At 42.2% G+C, this 22,338-nt stretch overlaps 1 protein-coding gene across 2 annotated transcripts in view; it reads left to right on the top strand.

The window, feature by feature from the left end:
- PREX1 (phosphatidylinositol-3,4,5-trisphosphate dependent Rac exchange factor 1) overlaps positions 1-22,338 on the top strand; it is a 301,144-nt gene that overhangs the window by 162,418 nt on the left and 116,388 nt on the right. Inside the window, exons 6-7 of one of the 2 annotated variants that reach the window (XM_054981047.1) lie at positions 3,971-4,132; positions 16,353-16,486. In XM_054981047.1, the coding sequence (XP_054837022.1) occupies positions 3,971-4,132; positions 16,353-16,486 (296 nt within the window). Of the gene's footprint in view, positions 1-3,970; positions 4,145-16,352; positions 16,487-22,338 lie in introns of both variants that reach the window. The other variant, XM_054981046.1, reaches the window with a different exon arrangement.

Raw genomic sequence — 22,338 nt, 5'->3', positions numbered from 1 at the left:
CTCTTTTTCCTCTTGTGGAAGGCGTTGTACTATCAATTTCTGATCACTATAAGATATAAAGAGGAAAGCATTCGATATTGGATAAGATCTTGCGCAAGAGGAACTACGCTAAGTCTATTCATTTCTCTGCTTTCACATTGCTGGATCTGAGTCAATGAGTGGCCTGGTCCTTGCTGACAAAGCTACCAGCACATGTGTGTGGCATGCTTTTGTATTTGTAAGCCGAATGCTCAGACAGGCATTGAATCCAATAGGGCAGTGGTTGTCAACCTTTCCAGGCCTGTGAATCCACTAAAGATGGGACCCACTGAACTACATACTTATAACAGGAAGTTATGTGACAGGAAGAGGTGGAGTCACGGTTGTGGCCTTGCTGGTTTCAAGGTCAGAACTATGAGTGGCAGCCAAAAGTTCTGAGGATAGGAAATACAAGCAAAGCACCAAGAGGAGCAAGCCAAAGGAATCCTTCTTTACTCAGTATGTATGCCAAGAGGGGTGAGAGACATGGCACCCTTGTTCGCTACACAGCAGATTCCTCTGAAAGATAGACAAAAATGAGGCTTCTGACCTAGCCGGGATGGGGTGGGGGTGGCTCTGTGACCTGTCTGAGGTGCCCAAACCATGGGCTGAAGACCATTGAGCTAGAACTTATAGTCCCTTTCTCAACACGTTCTACCCATTGCAGGGACAGGCATTTTGCTAGTCATTAATCAACAGGCAACACTGATGGTTTATTTCACAGTTTCCTGTTGGAGGTAGATCACAACAGAGAATATTTGACTGGGGATTGAGGATACTGCCCTTCTTGAGGCTGAGGCCCAGGGTGCTGAAGCCAGTGACACTATAATATGGCTGTTGTTCAGTCAAGGTTGAGGAAACCTGAGGTCTTGAATACTCTTGCAGAGGAGGTACGGGCTCCTGCCATCCATGAGCAAGCTACCAGTACTGAAGGTTGTGCTTCTTGGTTATGGTGGTAAGTGCTGCAGCAGTTCAGGGTGTTGTGAGGCTTGAGGGGTCCATTGGGGTACAGCAGCAGGCTGTGGGGTGGAGAGTTTGAGGTCCAAGTCCAAATCAGAAGGCAGGACTGTTTTTCACAAAGAATTGAGTTCTGGGGCTCTTTTTACATATCAAAGGTGCTTCTGGAGATGCCTTAACTGCTCACAGGGTCTTGCTGCGAGGATAAAAGGAACTAATGTTCCTCTCTGGAAGTTCCATTTAAAGTTGTTCTCCCAAAACATCGAATGAGGTAACAGGGCACCCTTAAGCTTCTTTGGAGGAATGGTGGGGTAAATGTAAAATTATTATAAGAAATAATGGTAATGATGCTTGATGAGGGTAAAGTAAGTGTAGAGACATTAGCAGAATAAAATATGCTGAGTGAACAGTGTTCCCACTTACCTGCTGGCAGCAGGAGACTTCCTGCCCCCTGCTGCTGTTGCTCACTGCTGCTGAGCTGGGAGGTGGGAAGGAAATGTTGGGCAAAATAGAGGGCACAATCAGGGTCCTTGATGTGATGACACCATTTCCGGGTGCAACCAGAAGTGACATCATCACATTAGGTGACACGTCAGCCTCCACCTGAATGCTAGAGCATTATGCTGGCATGATGATGTCATTTCTGGGTCAAACCAGAAATGGCATCATTACAATGGCGATGCCGATCATGCTCTCCGTAAGGCCCTACCTCCTGCATCTACCACCAGTTGCCAGGCCATGCCTGGCATCCGTAAGAGCAGGTGAATATATTTACATTTTCAATATGTATTCAGGAGGTAGAATCAGTCTTTTCCTCGGACACACCTGATAAATTTGGCTCAGAATTTGAATTCCTTTTCTTTTTAAGCAGATTTCCCCCCAGAGAATACACTGATCTAGTTACCCAGCTTAGTTGATTACTAGCTTTGTAATGCTAGTATGCCAGTCACATTTAAAGTTCCTCTCTGGAAATGTAGAATGAGGCAGCTGTGCAGAGATTTTACCATTTGGTCACAGACACAGAGCTAAAAACCATCAAAGCTAAATTTAAAAAGCAATAGGAGTATTGGAAGAATGTGAGACATTCCAGACAAGCTAAAAATGTCACATTTTAAACATCTTATTCTGTACCAGGAGGAAACAAACACGTTTAGTAGGACCTTATTGAAAGGATCTTTTATTCAAAAGTGTCTGGCCGTAAAATATTATAGGCCTGAAAAAACGATTAATTCTGAGTTGACGCTGCCATGCTATTTGCCAAATCCTTGTCATCAGTTTCCGAAGTCTTTCCATGGGTTGATTTCCAGCAAGCCAATGCTGGTTTGGTGGCTGTGATCTGAACCACTCAAACCATTCTGCCTCGTAAATTCTTCATTCACACAACTGATTGTTTCCTTTTTATTATCATCATGATTTCTAGAACTCACTGCCACTGGAAATAATGATGAACAGATTAATCTGGAATAGGAGTATGGGTCCATCCTCAGCCAACAGGACCAGTTCTGGGGCCCAGCAGCTGCCCCATCTCAAGATATTCTGATACCACCCCTGTTAGTCAATGACTCATCTGTGCCTCATAATTCTTAGCAGCACTTTCTTGCTTAAGTAGCTCACTGTCAAGGGCTGTGTCTGATAGTGGAGATTAGACACACCTGAAACACTCACTACAGTTTCATGTTAAGCAGATGTAAGTCATGTGAATTGGCCTGTGAGCCCAGATCTTCACAATGGGAAGATGCTGAAAAGCACTGTATGAAAGTATTCTTGAAAGTGAATGGAACATATGCAGTTTAGATCAGTGCTGAAGGAAGAACAGGAGCTAAGGACCAAGAAACCAAAGAGAAGAGCCAAAAAGGAAACACTGAGGTGCAGTAGTCAGAGCACTGGACTAGCACTGGGAGGCTTGAGTTCAAATCCCCAATGATCCTCAAGGCTCACTTGGAGAGCATTCCCAAGCAAGTTTACTCAGAATCCTACTCAGGCCTATTCATTTAAAGGAAAGTTCTCTTAGGATTGCACATTAAGTCAGAGCCAAAACACACGTTAAGAAATACCTAGGTTCAGCACGTGTTCTCTTACCTCAAGGTTTGCCGGGATCTGTAGGCGTCCTGGAAGCTTAAAGTAGGCGTCCTGGAAGCTTAAAGATCTGTAGGGGTCCTGGAAGCTTAAAGTCCTGGAAGCTTAAAGGATCTGTAAGCGTCCTGGAAGCTTAAAGGCGTCCTGGAAGCTTAAAGCTTAAAATACAGGCGCCTGTATTTCCCTTCCCCTTTTTGCTGCTCTGTAAATGCTAAACTTTAAGCTTCCAGGACTCCTACAGATCCCGGCAAACCTTGAGGTAAGAGAACACGTGCTGAACCTAGGTATTTCTTAACGTGTGTTTTGGCTCTCAGTTGTGCTCTTTCTCAATGTGAGAACTCTCAGATTAGTTATGAGGATGGAATCAAGGAGGAAAGAACCATGTATGCTCTCTTAGGAACAAGAATAGCATAAGAAATGTAATTGATATAGCCTTTGTAGCATTTGTCACTTATGGCCAAGCTGGTAAGACAAGAAAGGTGGCTTGGATTGCAGTGTCCCAACATTAACGGATGCTCTCAATGAGTTTAGTGTCTGTGTCTGCATCCATCTTTACTTCAATTGCGTCTCCGGTCGCAAGAGCATCATAAGAGCCCTGCCAGATCAGGCCATTAAGCAGTTTCACTCAGCAGCCAATCAGTTACCCTGGACAGGCAACAAACCTCCAGGTTTTGCTTCACACCATGGGTCCATAACAGTTGCTGCTGAAGGACTTGAGCCAAATTACTCCTGCAATGGTGGTAGAGCATATGGGTCATGGCTCCGTTTGTCCCTGGCTACTCACTGCCCTTCAGATCAATGGTCCACAGGGAACTTTCCTCGTAATTTAACAGGCCAGTCCACCCACTGGTAACTGGAAGTATACTACTGTTTACCCTATGAAGTTTCATTTTGTTTTGTTTTGTCTCTTCTCTTGTAGGAGTTGGCTAAGAGGACGCCCACTAAACACCCAGATTATCAAGCTGTCCAGAATGCATTGCAGGCAATGAAGACGGTTTGTACCAACATCAATGAGACCAAGAGGCAGATGGAAAAGCTGGAAGCTCTTGAGCAGCTGCAGTCTCACATTGAAGGATGGGAGGTATGGATGGTGGTACGTGGTCCAATAGGGTTCCCTTCTGAAGTTGTAAACTTGTCAGTGATGCATTCCCAGGCAGTGCAGTCCTAAACAGAGTTGAAGACTGTTGAACTCCGTTTGCCCTCGAAGTGGTTTTTACTGAACACACTGGGGGTGACTTCTGACTAAACTTTTGTAGGATTGGGCTGTATGTGGGGAGAGACTGACTTTTTTTTGTTTGTTTGCAAATTGCATACTTTCTCTTGCGATTAACTCATCTTGCAGTAAGACTTCGCTCCATGCTCTTGCACGGCAATCCTACACAGAGTTACATCATTCTGAGACCATTGAAGCTGATGGGCTTAGAAGGTTGTAACTCTGCTTAGGACTGTATATTAATGTGTAAAGTTTGTGGATCATAGGACTACCAGGTTTCAAAAAATTCAGCAGGGATTTTTAAAAGGGATTTTTTTTAAAAAATAGACAATTTAAAGAATCCAACTCAGTCTAGCCCAGCTGATGGCCCCCTACCTTGACATGGACAATCTGGCCATCTGGATCAACGCCATAGTAACATCAAGACTAGACTAGAGTAATGCACTCTATATAGGTCTCAGCTCAAAGTCAACTCAGAGACTCTAGTTGATGCAGAATGCCACAGCTCAGTTGTTATCAGGAGTTAGGAGGAGCTTGCATATTATTCCCATTCTGTAGTCACTCCACTGGCTATCAATCAGTTAGCAGGCACACTTTGTGATTTTGGCGATCACATACGAAGCTCTTCATGGGCTTGGCCCCTTATATCTACAGGAGTACCCCTCTCCGTATGCTCTGACATGGCAGCTTCACTCATCAGAACAAGGCCTTCTGCAGGTGCCACCCTGCAAATGGGCAAGATCAACAGCCGCCCAGACATGCACATTCGCTGTAGTGGCCCACACTTTACAGAATGGCCTGCCTGAAGAGATCAGGAAAACACCCACTCTCCTGGCTTTCCGCAAACTATGCAAAACTGAATTATTCAGGAAGGCTTGTTTTACACAGGTGATAGAGTTGTACTGTAAGAAAATGGTGATGCTTTGGTAAAGGGGTAGGAACTGAAGAATATCCGGTGGTTTATATAAGTGTGCTCCTACTAGGAAAATTCTGCATCATTTAACATGTCGTATTTAATTGCTTATGGTTTGTTTTAGCTGTTTCAAATTTCTGCTTGGTTTCAAATTTCCGCCGTCCAAGTCCTGTTTCCTTGTTTATTGGATGTCCCAGCTGTTGATCATATTGACTTATACTATGCAATCTGCTTTGAGTGTTAATGAGAAAGGCGGACTATAAATAATGTAAATAAATAAAAATAAAAGATGAAGCCCCTTAATTAATAGCCTTGGCGAACAGAAATATTTTAGGTTGACACCAAAAAGAAAGCAATGTAGATCCCAGGAGAGCCTCAGGCGTTAGGGCATTGCATAAGTGAATTGCCAATACTGGAAAAGCCCTGTCTCTGGTTGCCACCTACTCTCCTCTGAAGGCAGAAGAATAGAGAGCAGGGCTTGGAAGGCAGGTCTTAACTAATGGGCTAGACCATTATGGGTGCAAGTGGTCCTTTGAGTACTCTGGCCCCAAGCCATAGAGAAAGGAAGAGTTAACTTCTTAGTCACCAGTTAACTTCTTAGTCACCAGTCCTTGGTGCCCAGAATTTAATATAATCCTTGTATTGTCTGCAGTTTTGGAGATCTGTATCAAGTATATGGATACAGAGAGCAGCTCTATACATCTTTTGTATAATTGTACTTTTTTTTTTACATTATGGGTAACATTCTAAATGGATGACTCATGCCTTTATAAGACAGAAATAATAAAAGAAGGGAATTGTTGAGCCTCTTTGAAATAGCTAACAGAATGAAAAATGAACAGTTTTGTAGCTTCCAGTACATTCATTTGAGGAAGCATAGAATAATGAATAAAAAAGATGAACTTCTAAAACAAGTAATTCTTATTTTTTTAAAAAATGAAATGGTAAGCTTCCAGTTTACTACCCACTGAAAGATTTAAATGACAATCATGGAAATAATGGTGATTAAAAATGGGGGGAAAGCTTGAGGATGCCTGTTAATGATCCAATATGGGCAAAGACTCATGATCGAAAAGTTTCTATGGCCTCACCATTGTTATAGATAATAACTTGGATCCTAACCACATTTTCTGTTGATGGGAGAAATGTCTGCTGTTTTTTATGTTGTTAAAGCAGCAAAATAAGTTTAAATTTGATAAAGAATTATTATATATGTCTCAGTTTCCTCCCAAATTTCCATTTTTTTCATGGAATAAACTTGTTCTCTTTTTTGGTTTTGGCTTTAAATTTTCCAGAAATGTAACATCTGTGGCAGAAATTCCTGTAAAAAGTAGCAGAAATTCCTAAACTGACAAGTTTGGTAGAAAAAGAGATGATAAACAAAAAAGTGTTCGGAAAGTGTAAGGCTTCCGTTGAATGAGTTAATGTAAACAAGATTAAAAGTGAACATAGAAAAGGAAAAAGAGCAAAAAGGAGTTCAGTATTGTGTGCTATGGGTTTAACTGTGATCTTTGTTTTGTTATGTAGTGTTATGCTTCCTTATAATAAGTAATAATAAACAGGGAACGCTCCCAGCACTATTGTTCTGAGATGCCTTAGGTTATTGAGGGCAGATTTGATCTATCTTGTAGTTATTTTTGCAACTTCTTTCTGAGTTATAGTTTTCTTGGCACACTGGGCAGTCCTAATCCATCTTCTGCCTTGGAGAACTGAAAGACAAAAATATGGATTTACAAATTCCATTTATTGTTCATTTATTGTCGCATACAAACCAACCGGGTTGCTTAAGAAAGTCATAATGTGTACTGAAAGAAGTCGTGACATCAATTCACAATTCATTTCTTTCTTTACTTAATTTATACCTTGCCTTTCTGCCCATTGGAGAACTGAAGCAATTTTCATAGTTCTCTTCCATTTATCCTTGGCTGTTTCCAGACGGCTTACCTGCCTCCGGAACGTTGCGCCATGTTGTGGGGAAAACGCGAAATATCGCGTTTTCTCGCATGAGTTTTGCGCGACGTCATGTGATGTCGCGCAAAACTCGCGCAAGAAAACACGATATTTCGCGTTTTCCCCGCAACATGGCACGACGTTCCGGAGGCAGGTAAGCCGTCTGGAAACAGCCCTTATCCTGTGAGATGGGTTAAGTTGAGAGGGTGTGACTGGCCCAAGATCACCCAGCAAGCTTCTGTGGCAGAGTAGGGATTCAACCTGCAGATCCCAGGCTGACTGTCTCACCACCACACCGGCTCATATAGGGTTGGATCACATTATTCATCCTTGGAATGTACGGGTGGTTTCTGGCCTTCCTCACTTTTTCATGTCCACAGGAACCATTTCTGACTGTGGAAAAGATTATTCCCAGAGTTGCAAGCTCCACAGGGCATAATAGCTGTGGAGGTGGGGAGGTTGCAGTGGGAAGGGGGAAGAGAATAAAACCACCCTTTCAGCTTCTTCTTTCACCAGTGCTTTGGTCATGGAAGAGGAAGAAGGAAATGTTTTTGCTTCCTTATCCCTCTCGACTGTGGCCTCCTTGCCCACATGACCATTACTCCAGGTGGGTCCAATGATCCTGAGAATAAACTTTTCCTGGGTTGGAAGTGGATTGTGGGAGGATGCTTAAGGTAGGTAGATGTCCTGGGGTAGTTAACTGATTCTGGAGCACTGGTATTGTTTGAAGGGGGAGAGAGGCCAAGAACCCAGAAGAATGAATGATGTATTAGCTGTGTGTCTCTTTGGCAGAATTAATGGAAGTAGAATGAAAAGTAAGTTGTTTACAGTACACTTGTAAATACATTCACAGATACTACTGGTCCACAAAAAGCCTACCCAAATGTACATAAATTAGTTGTTTGCATCTGATTAAATGCCTAGAATAAACAAAAGAACCACCTTCTTTCCAATTTGTAAAATTGTTCCCTGTCAGATCACCTGGAGATTATTTTTATTTGCCATCAGTGACTGCGTGAGCAGTTATTTAATAGGTTGCCTAGGAAGGAAAGGAAATAATAGATAACCATTATGATAGATGCTGTTAATAGATTCTCCACATTTTGATAGATGTTGGAACTTGACATCTGTAAGATTAGTAGGCAGAAATGCAGACTTCAGTGTGACAGTACATTTTTATTCTGCTCTCTGGGCCTATAGTTGTTGAATGACTTCACTGCCATATTGATGTAGAGGGAGAGAGTAGTTAAACTTTCCAGGCTGACGGTTGCCAGCTGAGGATTCTTTTGCTGAAGCCATCTTCAGAAGGACATGTAAACTTCCTCATGTTCAGGCAATTGGGCGTGCTCCATGGCTGCTGCTGCTGTTGTTTTGTTTTAGGCATGCTCATTTCCCCCCTTTAAAGATGTTCTTGGCGTCTGTTTAGAGTCATGTGAGCAATTCTGATCTGTGCTTTTGAATAGCTGTTTCAGCAAACGAAGCCCAGATAGCATGTTCAGTGCAGCAGAAGTCCAGACACAGTTGAAAAATTGGTCAGTGTTTATTATGACTTGGAGCTTGCAGGGGAAGGAGGGTTTTGAACTCTCGGGTCCCAGTGGCCAATTGCCAGTGTATCCATGGAGGGTGATTACAAGCAATTGTTGAGCATGGGTTTTTAAAAATGGCCTGTAACAAAAAAATGCTTGGAATGGAAATTGATCATGCTCTATGATGCCTTAAAAAAAAGCTGCTCCACTGTTAATTTTACTGGTCTGTTACTTCATTACTTGGAAAGTTGAAAAAGGGGGAGCCAACATGTCCCGCTGTTAAACAGAATTCTCATATTGTGCTTCCAAGTTTTGAGTAGGTGATTGTTGTTTTGATTTTTTTTTTTTAACCAGCAGCTGACCTGGGAATGGTACAAGCTCAGAATTACCCATCAATTTAATTGTACTGCTTCACAGTGCAACCCAAACAGAGTTACACCCTTCTAGGTCCATTGAAGTCAGTGGACTTAGATGGGTATAACTACCGAGGATGGTGCTGTTAACTTCCTTCCAAGCAGCAAAACGCAAAAATGGGGAGGCGCCTGAGCTACCTCTGTCATTTGGCTGTTGTGGTTGTTCAGCTGGCCTTCTCCTGTATCCTCCGTTGCTATTTCCTCAAATTCATGCTTCTTGTAAAAGATGATCAGGAGCCCTCTTAATTAGCCGGTGGATTTGGGTTTGCTTTTTCCCCCTCTTAAGGATATTTCGTAACGTTGAGTTTGCTTTTTCTGTGTCCTTAGGGCAGTGTGAACCCCCCCCCTCCCGCCCCCCACCAATAGTCCACTGCTACAGGATCTAGGAGGGTAAGGGAATGCTCTGATTGCAGGATTGTTTGGGAATAAAGTCAAACAACACTAACTTTACACATATAGATTACTACAAGGGGCAGCTGCCTTTGCGTAGCATCTTACCCATTCTCATAATCAACAATAAATTGATAACAATGGGTTGGATTCTATGAATCCATTCCTTTAATGACGGCTCTTTCCTTTGGCTGAAGGAACCTTCCACTGGCAGAAAAGCCTCCTGTGTCTGGGGAAGACTCTCGTACCAGTGGAAAGAACTGCCATTAGTGAAACGGATCCACAGGACCCGACCCCATGACTGCACTCCAGCACCTAATGAAGTTATACATACCTCATAGTGGTCAAGTAAAAGGAATAATCTCAACCTACACTATGAGTCCCCTACTGTTGTTATTTCCATGTCCCTCTTTGTCATGGCATCTTTTGGTACCATCAGATAAAGGAAAGAGAATGGATGGAATGTTTATCCCACTTTCAACTAATCTTTTGGTTTGTCTTTTTATTTCTCCTCCTCCTCTTTCTTTCTATACTCTCCAGCGATCAGAGCAGCCCATGCAGTGTTTCCTGTCCCAACATTCCTGGAAGATTTCAGCAGAGTTACTCTCTCCATATGTTAAAAAAAATTGTCCTGTTTTGAAAAGGATGGAGGTTTCAGGAGGTGCCCGGTGCCAGATTGTTAATAGTTTAGCTCCCTAAGCAGGAAACGAGCAGTTTACTTCTTGGTCTTTTAATCTAAGAGCATTGTTTTCCCTAGTTTGCCTAATTCTTTAGGTCAGTTTATTGGGCAGGCCAAGTCATGTGGGTGTGAGCTCCATGAATTGCAACAGACTTTGTTCTGAGTAGATCTGCTTACGATAGCACTCTCTGTTACTGTGTGTGTGTTATGTGCCATCAAGTCACTTCCGATTTATGGAAATACTATGAATTAATGACCTCTGAAATGTCCTTCCCTTGATAGCCTTACTCAAGTCTTGCGAACTGAAGACTGCAGCTTCCTTTACTGAGTTAATCCATCTCACGTTAGATATTCCTCTTTTCCTACTACTTTCCCACTTTCCTGGTATTATTGCCTTTTCCAGTGAGTCTTTTCTTCTCACAATGTGACCAAAGTACAAGACCCCCAGTTTCATAATTTTAGCTTCTTGGGAGAATTCAGGCTTACCATAATGCTTACCATAGTCCCAAGGATACTTCCTTATCCTTAAGAATCTTTTCTAGTTTTCTTCAAGGCTGCCCTTCCAAGTCTCAATCACCTTCTGATTTCTCGGTTGCCGTCTCCCTTTTGCTTGAAGATTTAAGACAAGGACTAGAAAATCATTACAATTTCACAACTTTATAGTTGTGTAATTCCTCAGTAGTCATTACTTTTATCTTCTTGATGTTCAGCTGTTATGCTGCAGTTCTCCTTTAACCATCCCTATCACCATTGGAACTGGTCAGTTCTGCTGATGGGACTCTTGATTCCTGAAAGGGATGGATGCTTCTTAGTCTGCTGTCTCAACTTTGACCTTTCCACCTTGAGTGAGTCTGCTAGGATTTTAGACTCTTGACCTCTTAGAGGGGAGAATGTACAACTGGGAAAAAATAACTGAAGTTGTGAAGATACATACAAGTCTGACTTCTTTCAGACCTGCTTCTGGAACTCTGCACAGTACTTGTGTTGGTTTTTGTTGGCCATTGCTAGGAAGCTGTCTGCTCAAAATTACAATTGGAGTAATTTTGTAGCATGGCTAGAAAGCTACTGTAGTGCAGTGTATTATAACTGCCTTGAACCAAGAGAAAATATTCAAACAAACAAACAAACAAACAAACAAACAAACAAACAAACAAACAAACAAACAAACAAACAAACAAACAAACAAACCAGTGTAATGCCTGTGGGGCTGAACTGTGAACCAAGAAGATCCCAGTTTAATTCTTGCCATTACTGTGAACTCAGTAGATGATGTTAGAAAATTTGCAGCCCTTTGTTTTTTAAAAAATATTTAAAATAACATATAACATACAAAACATATAACATAAAAGAAAAAACGATAAGGAAAAAAATTGATTAACATCAATATAATAAAAGAGAGGCAAATACAATGCTTCAGCTATTAGGGGCATTGAACCAGTTCATATCCCCATCAGAGAAACAATTAATGTCCATGCCCTCAGATATAAATCCAGTCCCGAGGGTATACATTAGATGGAATAATCTCATTCTCACCAAAATATTGCAATATCAGTAGCCAAATGCTTACAAAACTGCTGTTCATATTGTTGCAGGAGTGAGGGTTTAGACCATCAGTGATCTTTTCCATCACAAATTGTGTTCATAATTTATCAAACCACAGCTCTAGAATTGGTGGTTCCTTGGCTTTCCAAGTAGAGGCTTTGGCTAACATTGCTGCCACTAATAAGATAAAAATTATAACCTTCTTACCCTTACTCAAGGAGAAGTTGGACCACAGATCTAGCAGATCAAGATAGATAGATGACCTGGCCTGCTATTCTACCAATCCTAGCTAAGATATCTTGCCAGAAACCTTGGATGATGGGACAGTCCCACCAGCAGTGTTGGAATGTGCCAACTTGGCCACATGCCTTCCAACACAACAAAGACCTTTGTTTATTTTATGTAGCCTAGAGGGAGTGTAGTACCACCTGGTCTGCATCTTAAAGGCTTGAAGCTGAATATTAAAAATCTTTGAGAAACGAGCACCCGAGTTACGAACCTGGTGCCATTCAGTAAGTGAGAGTTCCCTACCCAGATCTAGTTTCCATTTCTCCTGCGCAATTGTCTGGCCCTGTCGGAAGACCTTTATGAGGATTCTATAAATAGAGGCTAAAAGGCCTCTCAAGCCCCCATCATAGATCTTATAAATAGTCTCAAGATCTGAAAGCAGGAACAAGAAGCAGTGACAGCAGAAGAATCTGCTGCTGCTCTAACATGCCCTTCCCCTGCTCCTGAGCTCCTGGAGAAAAACTGGAATGAGGGCATGTTAGAGCAGCAGCAGAGTCTTCCACTGTTGCTGTGGCTGGAGCTTCAGCGACACAGCAGCTTTCTCCAGAACAGCTCCCCGGGAGCAGGACGCCCAGGGAGAAAGTAGCAGCTGCCCGCCCCCAAAGATCGTTGAGAGCCCTCTTGTCCAGCAGGCTTGTGACTGGAGGAACGATTTGCAAAAGCTGCTGCTGCTGCTGGCTTTTTCTGGCTCTTCAGGCAGTGATTCTAACAGAGAGGGGAAGGACACTCGGACTTCAGTTTCCAGGAAAACTTGCGAAAACAATCAAGTGTTCTCCATGTGAAAAAGGTCACTTGTAGCTTGGCTCTCACTATCAGATCATTGTCCCCACACTACACATACAGTTGCATTGTATTTCTCAATCGCTATGTGGATTAGGGAGTACATGGTTAATTCTGTCGACTGATATTGCTGTTTTTGGTTTCTGCCCTGCTCGATCTAAACTGTTTTATTGAATGCCAATAAAAGGTTGCTGCTGACTACCACTGAATTGTAGCTTTACCTTTTACTTCTGCCATAGATCTTTTCATCATTTTCTCATTACATTCCCAGTCGATAGGGCGTGATAACCCAGCCGGGACCCATTCCTTAATGATAGACTTAAATGGCATTAAGGGACATCCCTCCGTAATGGAGAAAGGAAGTAACAGTGAGACTACTTGGACGAGGCCTTTTTTCATATGGTCCCATATCTTCATAGAGGTGTTCAAAGAACAATTATAAGATAACTTATTCCCATTTAAGTGCTGGTTTAAGCCAACGGGTTGCTGAAGTGAGAATGGGGCTGAAAAGGCTTGTTTTATAGGAAAAAATTGCAGCCCTTCTGCAAAATGGGATATATACTATTGAACTACCTTGCAAGGTAGCTCTAAAGATTACTGATATAATGTGTATGGAATTTGTGAATATGTTAACATGGTATATAAATGCTTCTGATCATATTTGAAAAGTTGGCTCCCATCCCAGCTGCTACCCTCATGTTGCAAGTGTGAAACTATTGTGTGTGCTCAGTGAAAATGGAAAGGAAGTTATCTTGCTGACAATGCGTGTTTTGCAACTCTCAATCACTTTTCTCTTTTTTCCAGTAAAGCATCAGTAGGTCAAATTATCTAATCCACTTCCTTTGTCTGGTTTGCATAGCAGATAAGGAAGTCAGAGGTAATAATTCCCTCCCAATCATATTACAAAATAGGACACACACACACACATTCTTTCTCTCTGTTCATTTGGAAAATTTATACGCTGCCTTTCCAGAGACCTGTTCCATTTAGGGTTGTCAGTTCCCCAGTGGGGTCAGGGGATTTCCTGCCCCAGCTCACAGTGGCCAGAGAAAAATAAAATAAAAAATAGCTGGGTTTCCCCTGGATGTGATGGCAGTCCTCTCTAGGAATTGCAGGAAACACTATGATTTTAGCTGTGTTAGTCTGTAGTAGCAAAATAGTAAAGAGTCTAGTAGCACCTTTAAGACTAACCAACTTTATTGTAGCATAAGCTTTTGAGAGCCACAGTTCTCTTCATCAGATGCACAGAGGGTATGAAGAAACTGGCCAGAGATATATAGGTGGTGAGGGGAGGGGGGAGAGGGTGCAGGGAGTAAGGGTCATGTAAATGAAATAAGTTACAAGAAGTCATGAAAGATGTGGAATGCACAGTCCAGGCTGGGTGTGACCCCTCCCCTCCGTGGCAGAATCTGAATAGAATGCCTGAAGGCAGTTACTTTTGGTAATGAGCTAACCATTCATAGTCTCTATTCAATCCAAGTCTGACTGAGTCAGATTTACATATGAATTGCAATTCAGCAGCTTCCTGTTGGATTTTGGTTTTGAAATGTTTCTGGAGTGGAGAAACAATGAATTATTGTTTCTTGGAAGAAAGTCCTTGGTATCTGTTTGTTTTTAATCATATCCTGTTTCTCTCCCATGTGGGTACTCAAAGCTGATTATCACATTGTTCTCTTCACCTCTGCTTTATCTTCACAACAACAACCCTGTGAGGCAGGTTAGGCTGAGTGATTTGTGACAGGGCTGAAGTCACCCAGCAAGCTTCCAAGGCAGAGCAAGGATTCAAACTGGGTTCTCCCAGTTCCTAGTACTTCACTCGGACCACTGTGCCACACCAACTCACAATCTGGAGGTCTGCCTGAATTTTTCTGTCCTTAGAAAATTATGCTAAATGTTCAGCAAAAAATTTAGATAATTGTTGCTGGCCCATCTTCACTCAGTGCACGGAGAGAGCTTAGGTGTCTGTGTATCAATTTTGTATATACATACTAGGCAGCCTACAGAACAAAATAATACAACTTCACACTTGCATTTAAAACATTTTAATCCTGCTTTTCTCCATAAGCAGACTCACAGCACGTTGTCATTCTTGTCCATTGTTACCCTGTGGTGGCTTTTTTTCCTGTGCTCCCCTCCATGTCCTTTTTATTTTTAAACATTTGTAGTGGTATTGAGAAAATCACTTGCTGCGAGCAGAGAGGTCAGCAGTGGTTGTGAGCAGATAGAATTCTTTCCCTAAGAAGGCCTACCTGGAATCGTCTTTGCTGATTTTACCGCATTAAGTAAAGACAATTTTATTTCAGTAAACTTCTGATTGGATGGGCTGTGCCTCAGTGGTAGCATATTTGCTTTCATGCAGAAGGTCCCAGGTTCAGTCTCAAGCATCTCCAGTTAGCAGGTAGTAGGTGACATGAAAGACCTCTACTTGGAGAACTGCTGCTAACAGGGGTAGACAGTGCTGACCTTAATAGACCAATGGTCTGACTTCATACTAGGCCGCTTCATGTGTTGATTCTGCTGCTTAGTAAGTGTTTATTGGTCTTTGCTATTCTTTATTGTACAAGCTCTGCTTTTTGTTTAGCTGAGTTTGGGGAATATTTTATGGGTTGAATCTAAACCTTATTTCCAAGTAGTTTTTCACACAACTTCCCCTTTTCATCACCCCCCTCCCCCAAATCATGCCCAGCAAGGTTCCTAGTGGTCCATGACCCCCAGGGCAGCATTTGGGGATGGATGGCCTGCAGTAGAAGTGGGAAGCTGTGAAAGTTTAGTCTAGCTTAGTTTATTCGATTTTTAACCCGTCCTCCCCACAGGCAGGCTCAGGGCAGGTTCAACAGCATTAAAATGACTACAGAATAATAAATAACATACAATAAAAACAATATAAATATACAGTAGATCAAAGTGGGAAGCTGTGAAAGTTTAGTCTAGCTTAGTTTATTCGATTTTTAACCCGCCCTCCCCACAGGCAGGCTCAGGGCAGGTTCAACAGCATTAAAATGACTACAGAATAATAAATAACATACAATAAAAACAATATAAATATACAGTAGATCAAATCTATGATACCTGTTCCACATGTAACACTTTGGATCCATCCCTGTTTTCATGCAATGTGGTATATTTTTATATGCTGTTTTGTTTACAGGTAAAGCGGCTTATGATATTTTGAAATAAATAATACACATGTAATGGCACCTTGCATATAGTATGAATTAAAGTAATACAGTATTAGCTTAAGTTATATGCTGTATCTCTCTTACAACATTTAGCTCTTTGAGTATCTTAATAAATTATTATTATTGCTATTATTTTTGACTCTTTGTAACAGACAATTTTGATGTGAAAATTAGCTGTCAGAGCTACTGTAACAAATTTCTTAAAACTGGGAGAATGTTTAGTTCTGAAGTCAGTAATAAGCATAACAAAAAGGGGAGGTGTCAGGGGAGCAGAAGGCATCAGATTTATTGTAAGGATTTCACCTTGTAATTAAAGTACCCTTCTGCGAGATGGATGTGATGAGCATAAATATCAGCACTATGTAGAAATTCTGATTGCAGCTTCAATTAGAGGGGAGATTTGAGCAAATTGTCGTTTTGTGCTCCAGGGATCCAACCTGACAGACATCTGCACCCAACTCCTGCTCCAGGGTACCTTGTTAAAAATCTCAGCAGGAAACATCCAGGAGAGAACGTTCTTTCTCTTTGATAACCTTCTGGTCTACTGCAAGCGGAAATCCAGGTGAGCCTCCTCGTATTTGCCACTTTGGGGATTCTGAACATCTTTCCTGGCTGGATGATCTGTGCAAATTATGCACGCCTCATTTTGTTTTTCTTTACAGGAAAGTAATTCATCCACTGCTTCAAAGGCAGTGGTGTTATAGCTAGTCCATGCACAACAAATTAGAAAGAAATAACCTTGCTGCAGGGATGTTATAGTGTGTATGGAGGAAATAGCTGTACTGGTGTCCCTTTGACCCCCAGCCCCACCTGCTAAAAAGCTGGCTGAAGGTTGTTGCAGCTCATCATAGAGGCAGCACTCAGCCGACACAAATAGAAGAGTCTAATAAAATGGTTTATTTCCAAGCCAAAGATCTTGTCAGTTTCTCTATTGACAGTGTCCACAATATAGTAACTGTAGCCTACATGGAGAGGAAAAAAGTTTATTTGAGTTCCTTTTGATGTACCTACAAAATTATAAAAGAGGGATTGTGCTAATAGCGGTAATCAGTTTCATTCCAGGTATTTTGAATGTGTGTGTGTGTGTGTCATGAGAGTCTTGGAGGAGCAGGGACCTTAAAGAAGAGGAGGGTCCTTGAGAGCTAGCTTGGTGTAGTGTTTAGACTATTGGACTAGAAGCAGAGAGACCTTGGTTCAAATCCCCACTCACCTTAAAGCTCACTTTTTCCAGTCTTTCCTTCTTTCTCAACCTAACCTATCTTAGAGGGTCAGTATGAAGACAAAATGGAGGACAAGACAGAATCATGGATGCCACCTTCACTGGGTAAAAATGAAATTAAAGGGAAATGAATTTACCAATGCCATGAAACTCCACAGCATACTTTACATTTCCTGGGAATAGAACATCAAGGAAGCCTATGAAAAACAGTATAATTTTCCATCTGATCTCCCTACATTATCTTCTGCCCTTTTTGCTCTGATTTGACACGAGTGAGGGGCTGAGTCAACCCTCAGTTAAATGGGTAAGGAGGAGTCTGCCTGGGACAGCATATTTTGATATATCTTTATATCAGAAGCTGTTTACGCTGTGCCACGAGTATTTTCTGTTGCTGGCACCCAAATGTGAGGAAGGAGAGGAGCTCTTGTTTTCCCACACCTGCTATGGGAGACACACTTCCCGCTCAGAGACCCATGACTGTGAATAATGCTGCTGCACACCGCCCTTGAGCATGCTTCACAGCATGCTGTTAAGAGTGACGGGAGCTGATGCGTTGCAGAACAGAAGTGATGCATCCCAACACTGTGCTGAATGTCAGTCTCCCAGCTGCGCAAACCTTCACAGAACAGGTGGTTTGAGACTGGGCATATCGCCAAGAGTAATTTGGAGGCTTTTTCAAGCTTGGTGTGAGAGAACACACAGGGATTCCTGAGAATACTTCAGGCAAAGCAAGTGACTGTGAAAAAAAAAGATGCAACCATAGGCAGTACTGAAGAGGCAAGAAAAGAGGGTCCTTCAGCCATCTGCAGCCCATATTTCTATCTAGCTCCCTCCTGTAAATATGTACTTTCTTTTTGGGTGGATGAGGAGATACTGAGATTTTAGCAGTGACTTCATTAGCAAAGCCTTAGAAGCAATTGAGAGAATGTTACTGACAATTATCTGGTTGGCTTTCATATTTCTTTCCTTTTTCATTTCCTAGTTGGCCTTTTTAAAATTCCAGTTTTTTCCCTCTCTCCCTCCTTGCCTCTTAGATCTTGATTTTTCATCTGTTTGCATACCTTCTTTCTTACAAATAATTATTGAACCTTTTTCAAGCCTCCTTCATTCTTCTCTTCCCTTTTTTCCCTCCCCCTCTCCCTCTTTGATTCTTTCTGCTTCCGTTTGTAGTTGGGATTAATGCAACCCCTCCCTTCTGCAGTTTTCTGGGAACACCAAGTTGTAGGAAACAAAATGTTCTACTGTCTTTTGAGAGAGGCTTCTTGTTTGTACCAAGCAGGCATTAGTGAGCAAGTTTTCTGTAGTTTGGCTTGGATTTGGATAAAGCAGCTCTGACGCTTTACGTTCCCTAAAGGATCTGTGTTTATATTTCCTTAATAACTATAGCAAGAACTGTTCAAATCACTAGGATCTGATTTTCATTAAAAACCAGAGGATTTTAAGAAATCTGAAGTGTGTTACCTCATATTTATAAAGATATATTTAGACACAGCCAAGCCACTATACTTTTGGAGAGTTCTTCTGTCTGTCTGCTATTTAAAGTCTGGTCCAGGGTGGAACTGAATAACTACCCACTAGTAGAAGCTGGCCAGCTGCAGGTCTCAACAAGTGACACTATAATGGAATGCAGCACTGGAAGGCTGCTTTACATTATGTTAATAGGATGCAGCTTTTCCTTGCAGCCAGAGAAAATTGACAGTTTCACTCAGGCAGTTTTTAAAACTTCTTACAACATTGAGTCTGTGTCTGTTGTCCGTACATGATCCCACTCTAAGGCCTCTTTCACAATTTGCCGCAGTAGTGCGGAAACTATTGTGTGATCCCATGGGGCTGTGTTATGTGTGTGAATACCAGAACCCCATGGTTGTGGGCCAGTCACACAGGCCTTTTTTGTTCTGTCATCACCTGACTAAAATGGGCAGTTTGGGTTGGTAAGACCTGCGTGATTGCCTCTATCTTTTTGGTTCCAATATTCACAGCTGTAGAATCGTCATGTTTAGCACACCCCTGGGAAATTAGCTACCATGCTGAAATGGACACTCCAGGCAGGGACTTGAGAGTCATTAAAAATCAGGCTCCCCTGTCTTAGATCAGTGTTTCTTAAATCTGTGAGTTCTGTCTCAAAACTGGGGCATGAAGCCTATGAAAATGGGACCCAGGATTTGTGGTTTTATTGATTTGCATGGGCTCTGCTTTTAAAATAGGTCATTGTACCAAGTAAATTTGGATTTGTGGGTCACCATACCAAAAATTTGGGGACCATTAGTTTAGATGGATTTGAATAATAGCAGGTCTATTGATGGCTTAATTCCTCTGGCTTAAGAGTCACACTCTCTCTTCTGGAACACATTTTGTGGCTTTGAAAACATGGCCAATTATACCATTATATCCTTTAAAACATGTACACAGTGCTGGTAGGAGAGAGTATATTGATGTCTTCTTCAAAAACATAAAGTGTGATGAGTACACATAAGCTACCAGGAGTAACTCTGTTGTTCCAGCACCCACAGTGGCACTTTGTGGTCATGATGATTACTAGGCGTGAACACACAGTATCAGGATTCTAGCATGCGGTAGATAATCATGAGTGAGGTACAAAAAGGATGTCAAGCCAGAATTGTGCCCCACCACCAAACTAAGGCCAATGGAAAGATGTACAAAGAAACCAACCATATCAGCAGGGAAGCAGGTCAGGTGATATTCCCTGATATTTTGTAAAGACTTCCTAGTTAGGATTGCTTGCTGATTTTTGCAATCAGGAGGTTTTGCTCTGGCTCTGCTGAACTGAATATAGAATGCTTTTGCCAGGTTTCCCTTTTGCCTGATTTGCCACAGGAACCTGATCTAATCCATGGACTTCTTGAAGTTGTGTTTGGCTTTGTAAAGGAGCAGCGGCATCTAGGACTACTGCTTGAGCTCAGTCCCATTACACAATGCACCATAAGTCCACTTTGAACAGGCTGGAGAACATTTTTTTTTGCATCAGCTCAGGTTCCCCTGAAAAAAACTATCTAAGGCCTCATGTGAACAGCAGGGGTGGATTGGCTACTTAACAGGGAAATTTTCTGGTGGGCCAAGCTCCAGTAGCTCTGCCAGCCCCACTTGGTTCAGACACTTCATTGGTAATAGGTGTCAGTTAACCAATTGTTTCGTCCTGCACTGCTGCCCTTTTGTGGTTTGATGAACCACTGTCCATTGTCAGTGCCCCTGAGTTCAGCAGCTCCTGAAGTAACGGCTTGTAGGAGCTGCTCAGCTGGAGTTGTTCCAGGGCCATTTTTACTTCCCAGTCTGCTCCTGGATAACGGGGTATAGCTGTAAAGAGCAACCATTCCTCCTTGTATGTACTTTTATAAAAATGTTTTGGTAGAAAATTGACTGGAGACAGTTTAGGAAGCCTTCTTATTTCAGAAATACGTTAGTAGGATTCTAATGTGTTTTATGCTATCACAGCTCCCCATCGGGTAACCCTTCTTTTTAAGGTCTCCCTTTTCTGTGTTAAAGAAGAATAGCATGACATCTTCTTCCAGCAGGAAATTGTCTCTACTCAGCCACCACTTTTATTTGGGGTCCTGACAGGGTGCCCCCACCCTGCATACTAGTCCTTCATTGTTATCAGATGTAAGCCTCACACAGGTTTCTTGCTTATATTGTAGGAGAAGTTGTTTTTAAACATGAAAACCAAGTAAAACTCACTGGGAAGATAATAATTATAGTTTTCTATAATTGTACAAAAGGGTTTCCTTAGATTGGTCTATTCTTCTTCACTACATATGAATGCAAGTGCACAATTTTGTTCAAAGGAACCAGAAATAAATCTCCAGAAAGAGTAGTAGTTTGGGTTGCTGCAACATGCCCTCATTTCCCCCTGATCATATACCTGGCATACAGGGCAGAGTATCATTTTGTTATGAGTTTTGTGGCATTTGCAGCACTTTGGTTGGCAACATTCATCTGCAGGCATTGTTACTGTTGAAGTCTGCTTATGACATTGTAAGATTCATTATGTAAGTAAACATGTGGAAGGGAGGTTTATTTTTACTCATTAAAATATTTCTGTCCCCCCTTTCCTATGATCCAACCCACAAGGTGGCTAACAAACCAAATTCAGACATCTAGTGACTATTAAAAATGGCAAGTCTGCATAAAAAGCAAAATCATCCCAAGCAGAGAATTCAGCAGTTAGATTAAACAAGTGGAGGACCCACAATGATTTGGAGGAGGCATTTCATTTTCCCTTCACCCACCATGTCCTCTTTTCCTTCTCTGTCCCCCATAGCTTATCCCCTTGTTCCTGCTTCCTTCTCTCCTTCCTACCCACTTTTGTCTGCCCCCTATCACCCCCCCCCCCCGCAACCTCTCCCATATGGCCCAGTTGCGTGGTGGAGAAGCTGCATGGACTTATGGGGGTGGTAATTCCTCTTTCCTTCCCTCTGACAGTCTCTATGTGCTCACCTTTCCCTACATCCTTCTTTCTTTCAAAACCACAAAACAATGTACCTTTCATCTGCCCCCATCTTCATCTGTATTTATTAATTTACTTCATTTATACCTTGCTTTTCTCCACATTGGGGACCCAAAGCCTCTTACATTATTCTCCTTACCTCCATATTATCCTGACAACAAACCTGAAAGGTAGGTTAGGCTGAGAGTGTTTGACTGGATCAAAGTCACCCAATGAGCTTCCATGGCAGAGTGGTGATTCCAACCCAGGTCTTCCACATCCTACTCTGAAACTCTTAACCACTAAACTACACTAGCTTTACAGGTGGCTGCTGTTTAACAGTAGCAAGCAGCTGGGCCTGGGTGAGTCACGGAAGCCATGTGCTATCAAGTTGTCTGGTGGTTGCTTCTGGGCCTGGCCCCATTGAGGCCTCCCTCAAAGGCCAAAACAGCCTCTGAGGGAGGCCAAAACAGCCTCTGAGGGAGGCCTCCTCCCCCTGCCTTTTACCGACAGAAACCAAGCCCAGAATACTGTTATGGTTGCCTAGCAACAGCCACTGAGGGCATCTGATTTTTAAAGCTACAGCATTTTTCAGATGTATAGGAAGATCTATCTTGTCCATTCATGGGTCCAGTCTCCAGATTTAAGCATCCACAGATCAGGGCCACTTGGCTATTAGCATATAAGATGCAGAGCAATATAAGGCAAAAACAGCAACCAGTCAGAATGTCTAGCCTGGTGTCTCCAAAGCTTC

The sequence above is a fragment of the Eublepharis macularius genome, chromosome 5, assembly GCF_028583425.1.
Source record: "Eublepharis macularius isolate TG4126 chromosome 5, MPM_Emac_v1.0, whole genome shotgun sequence".
Lineage (NCBI taxonomy): Eukaryota > Metazoa > Chordata > Lepidosauria > Squamata > Eublepharidae > Eublepharis > Eublepharis macularius.
This window is presented reverse-complemented; position numbering and strand designations above follow the sequence as displayed.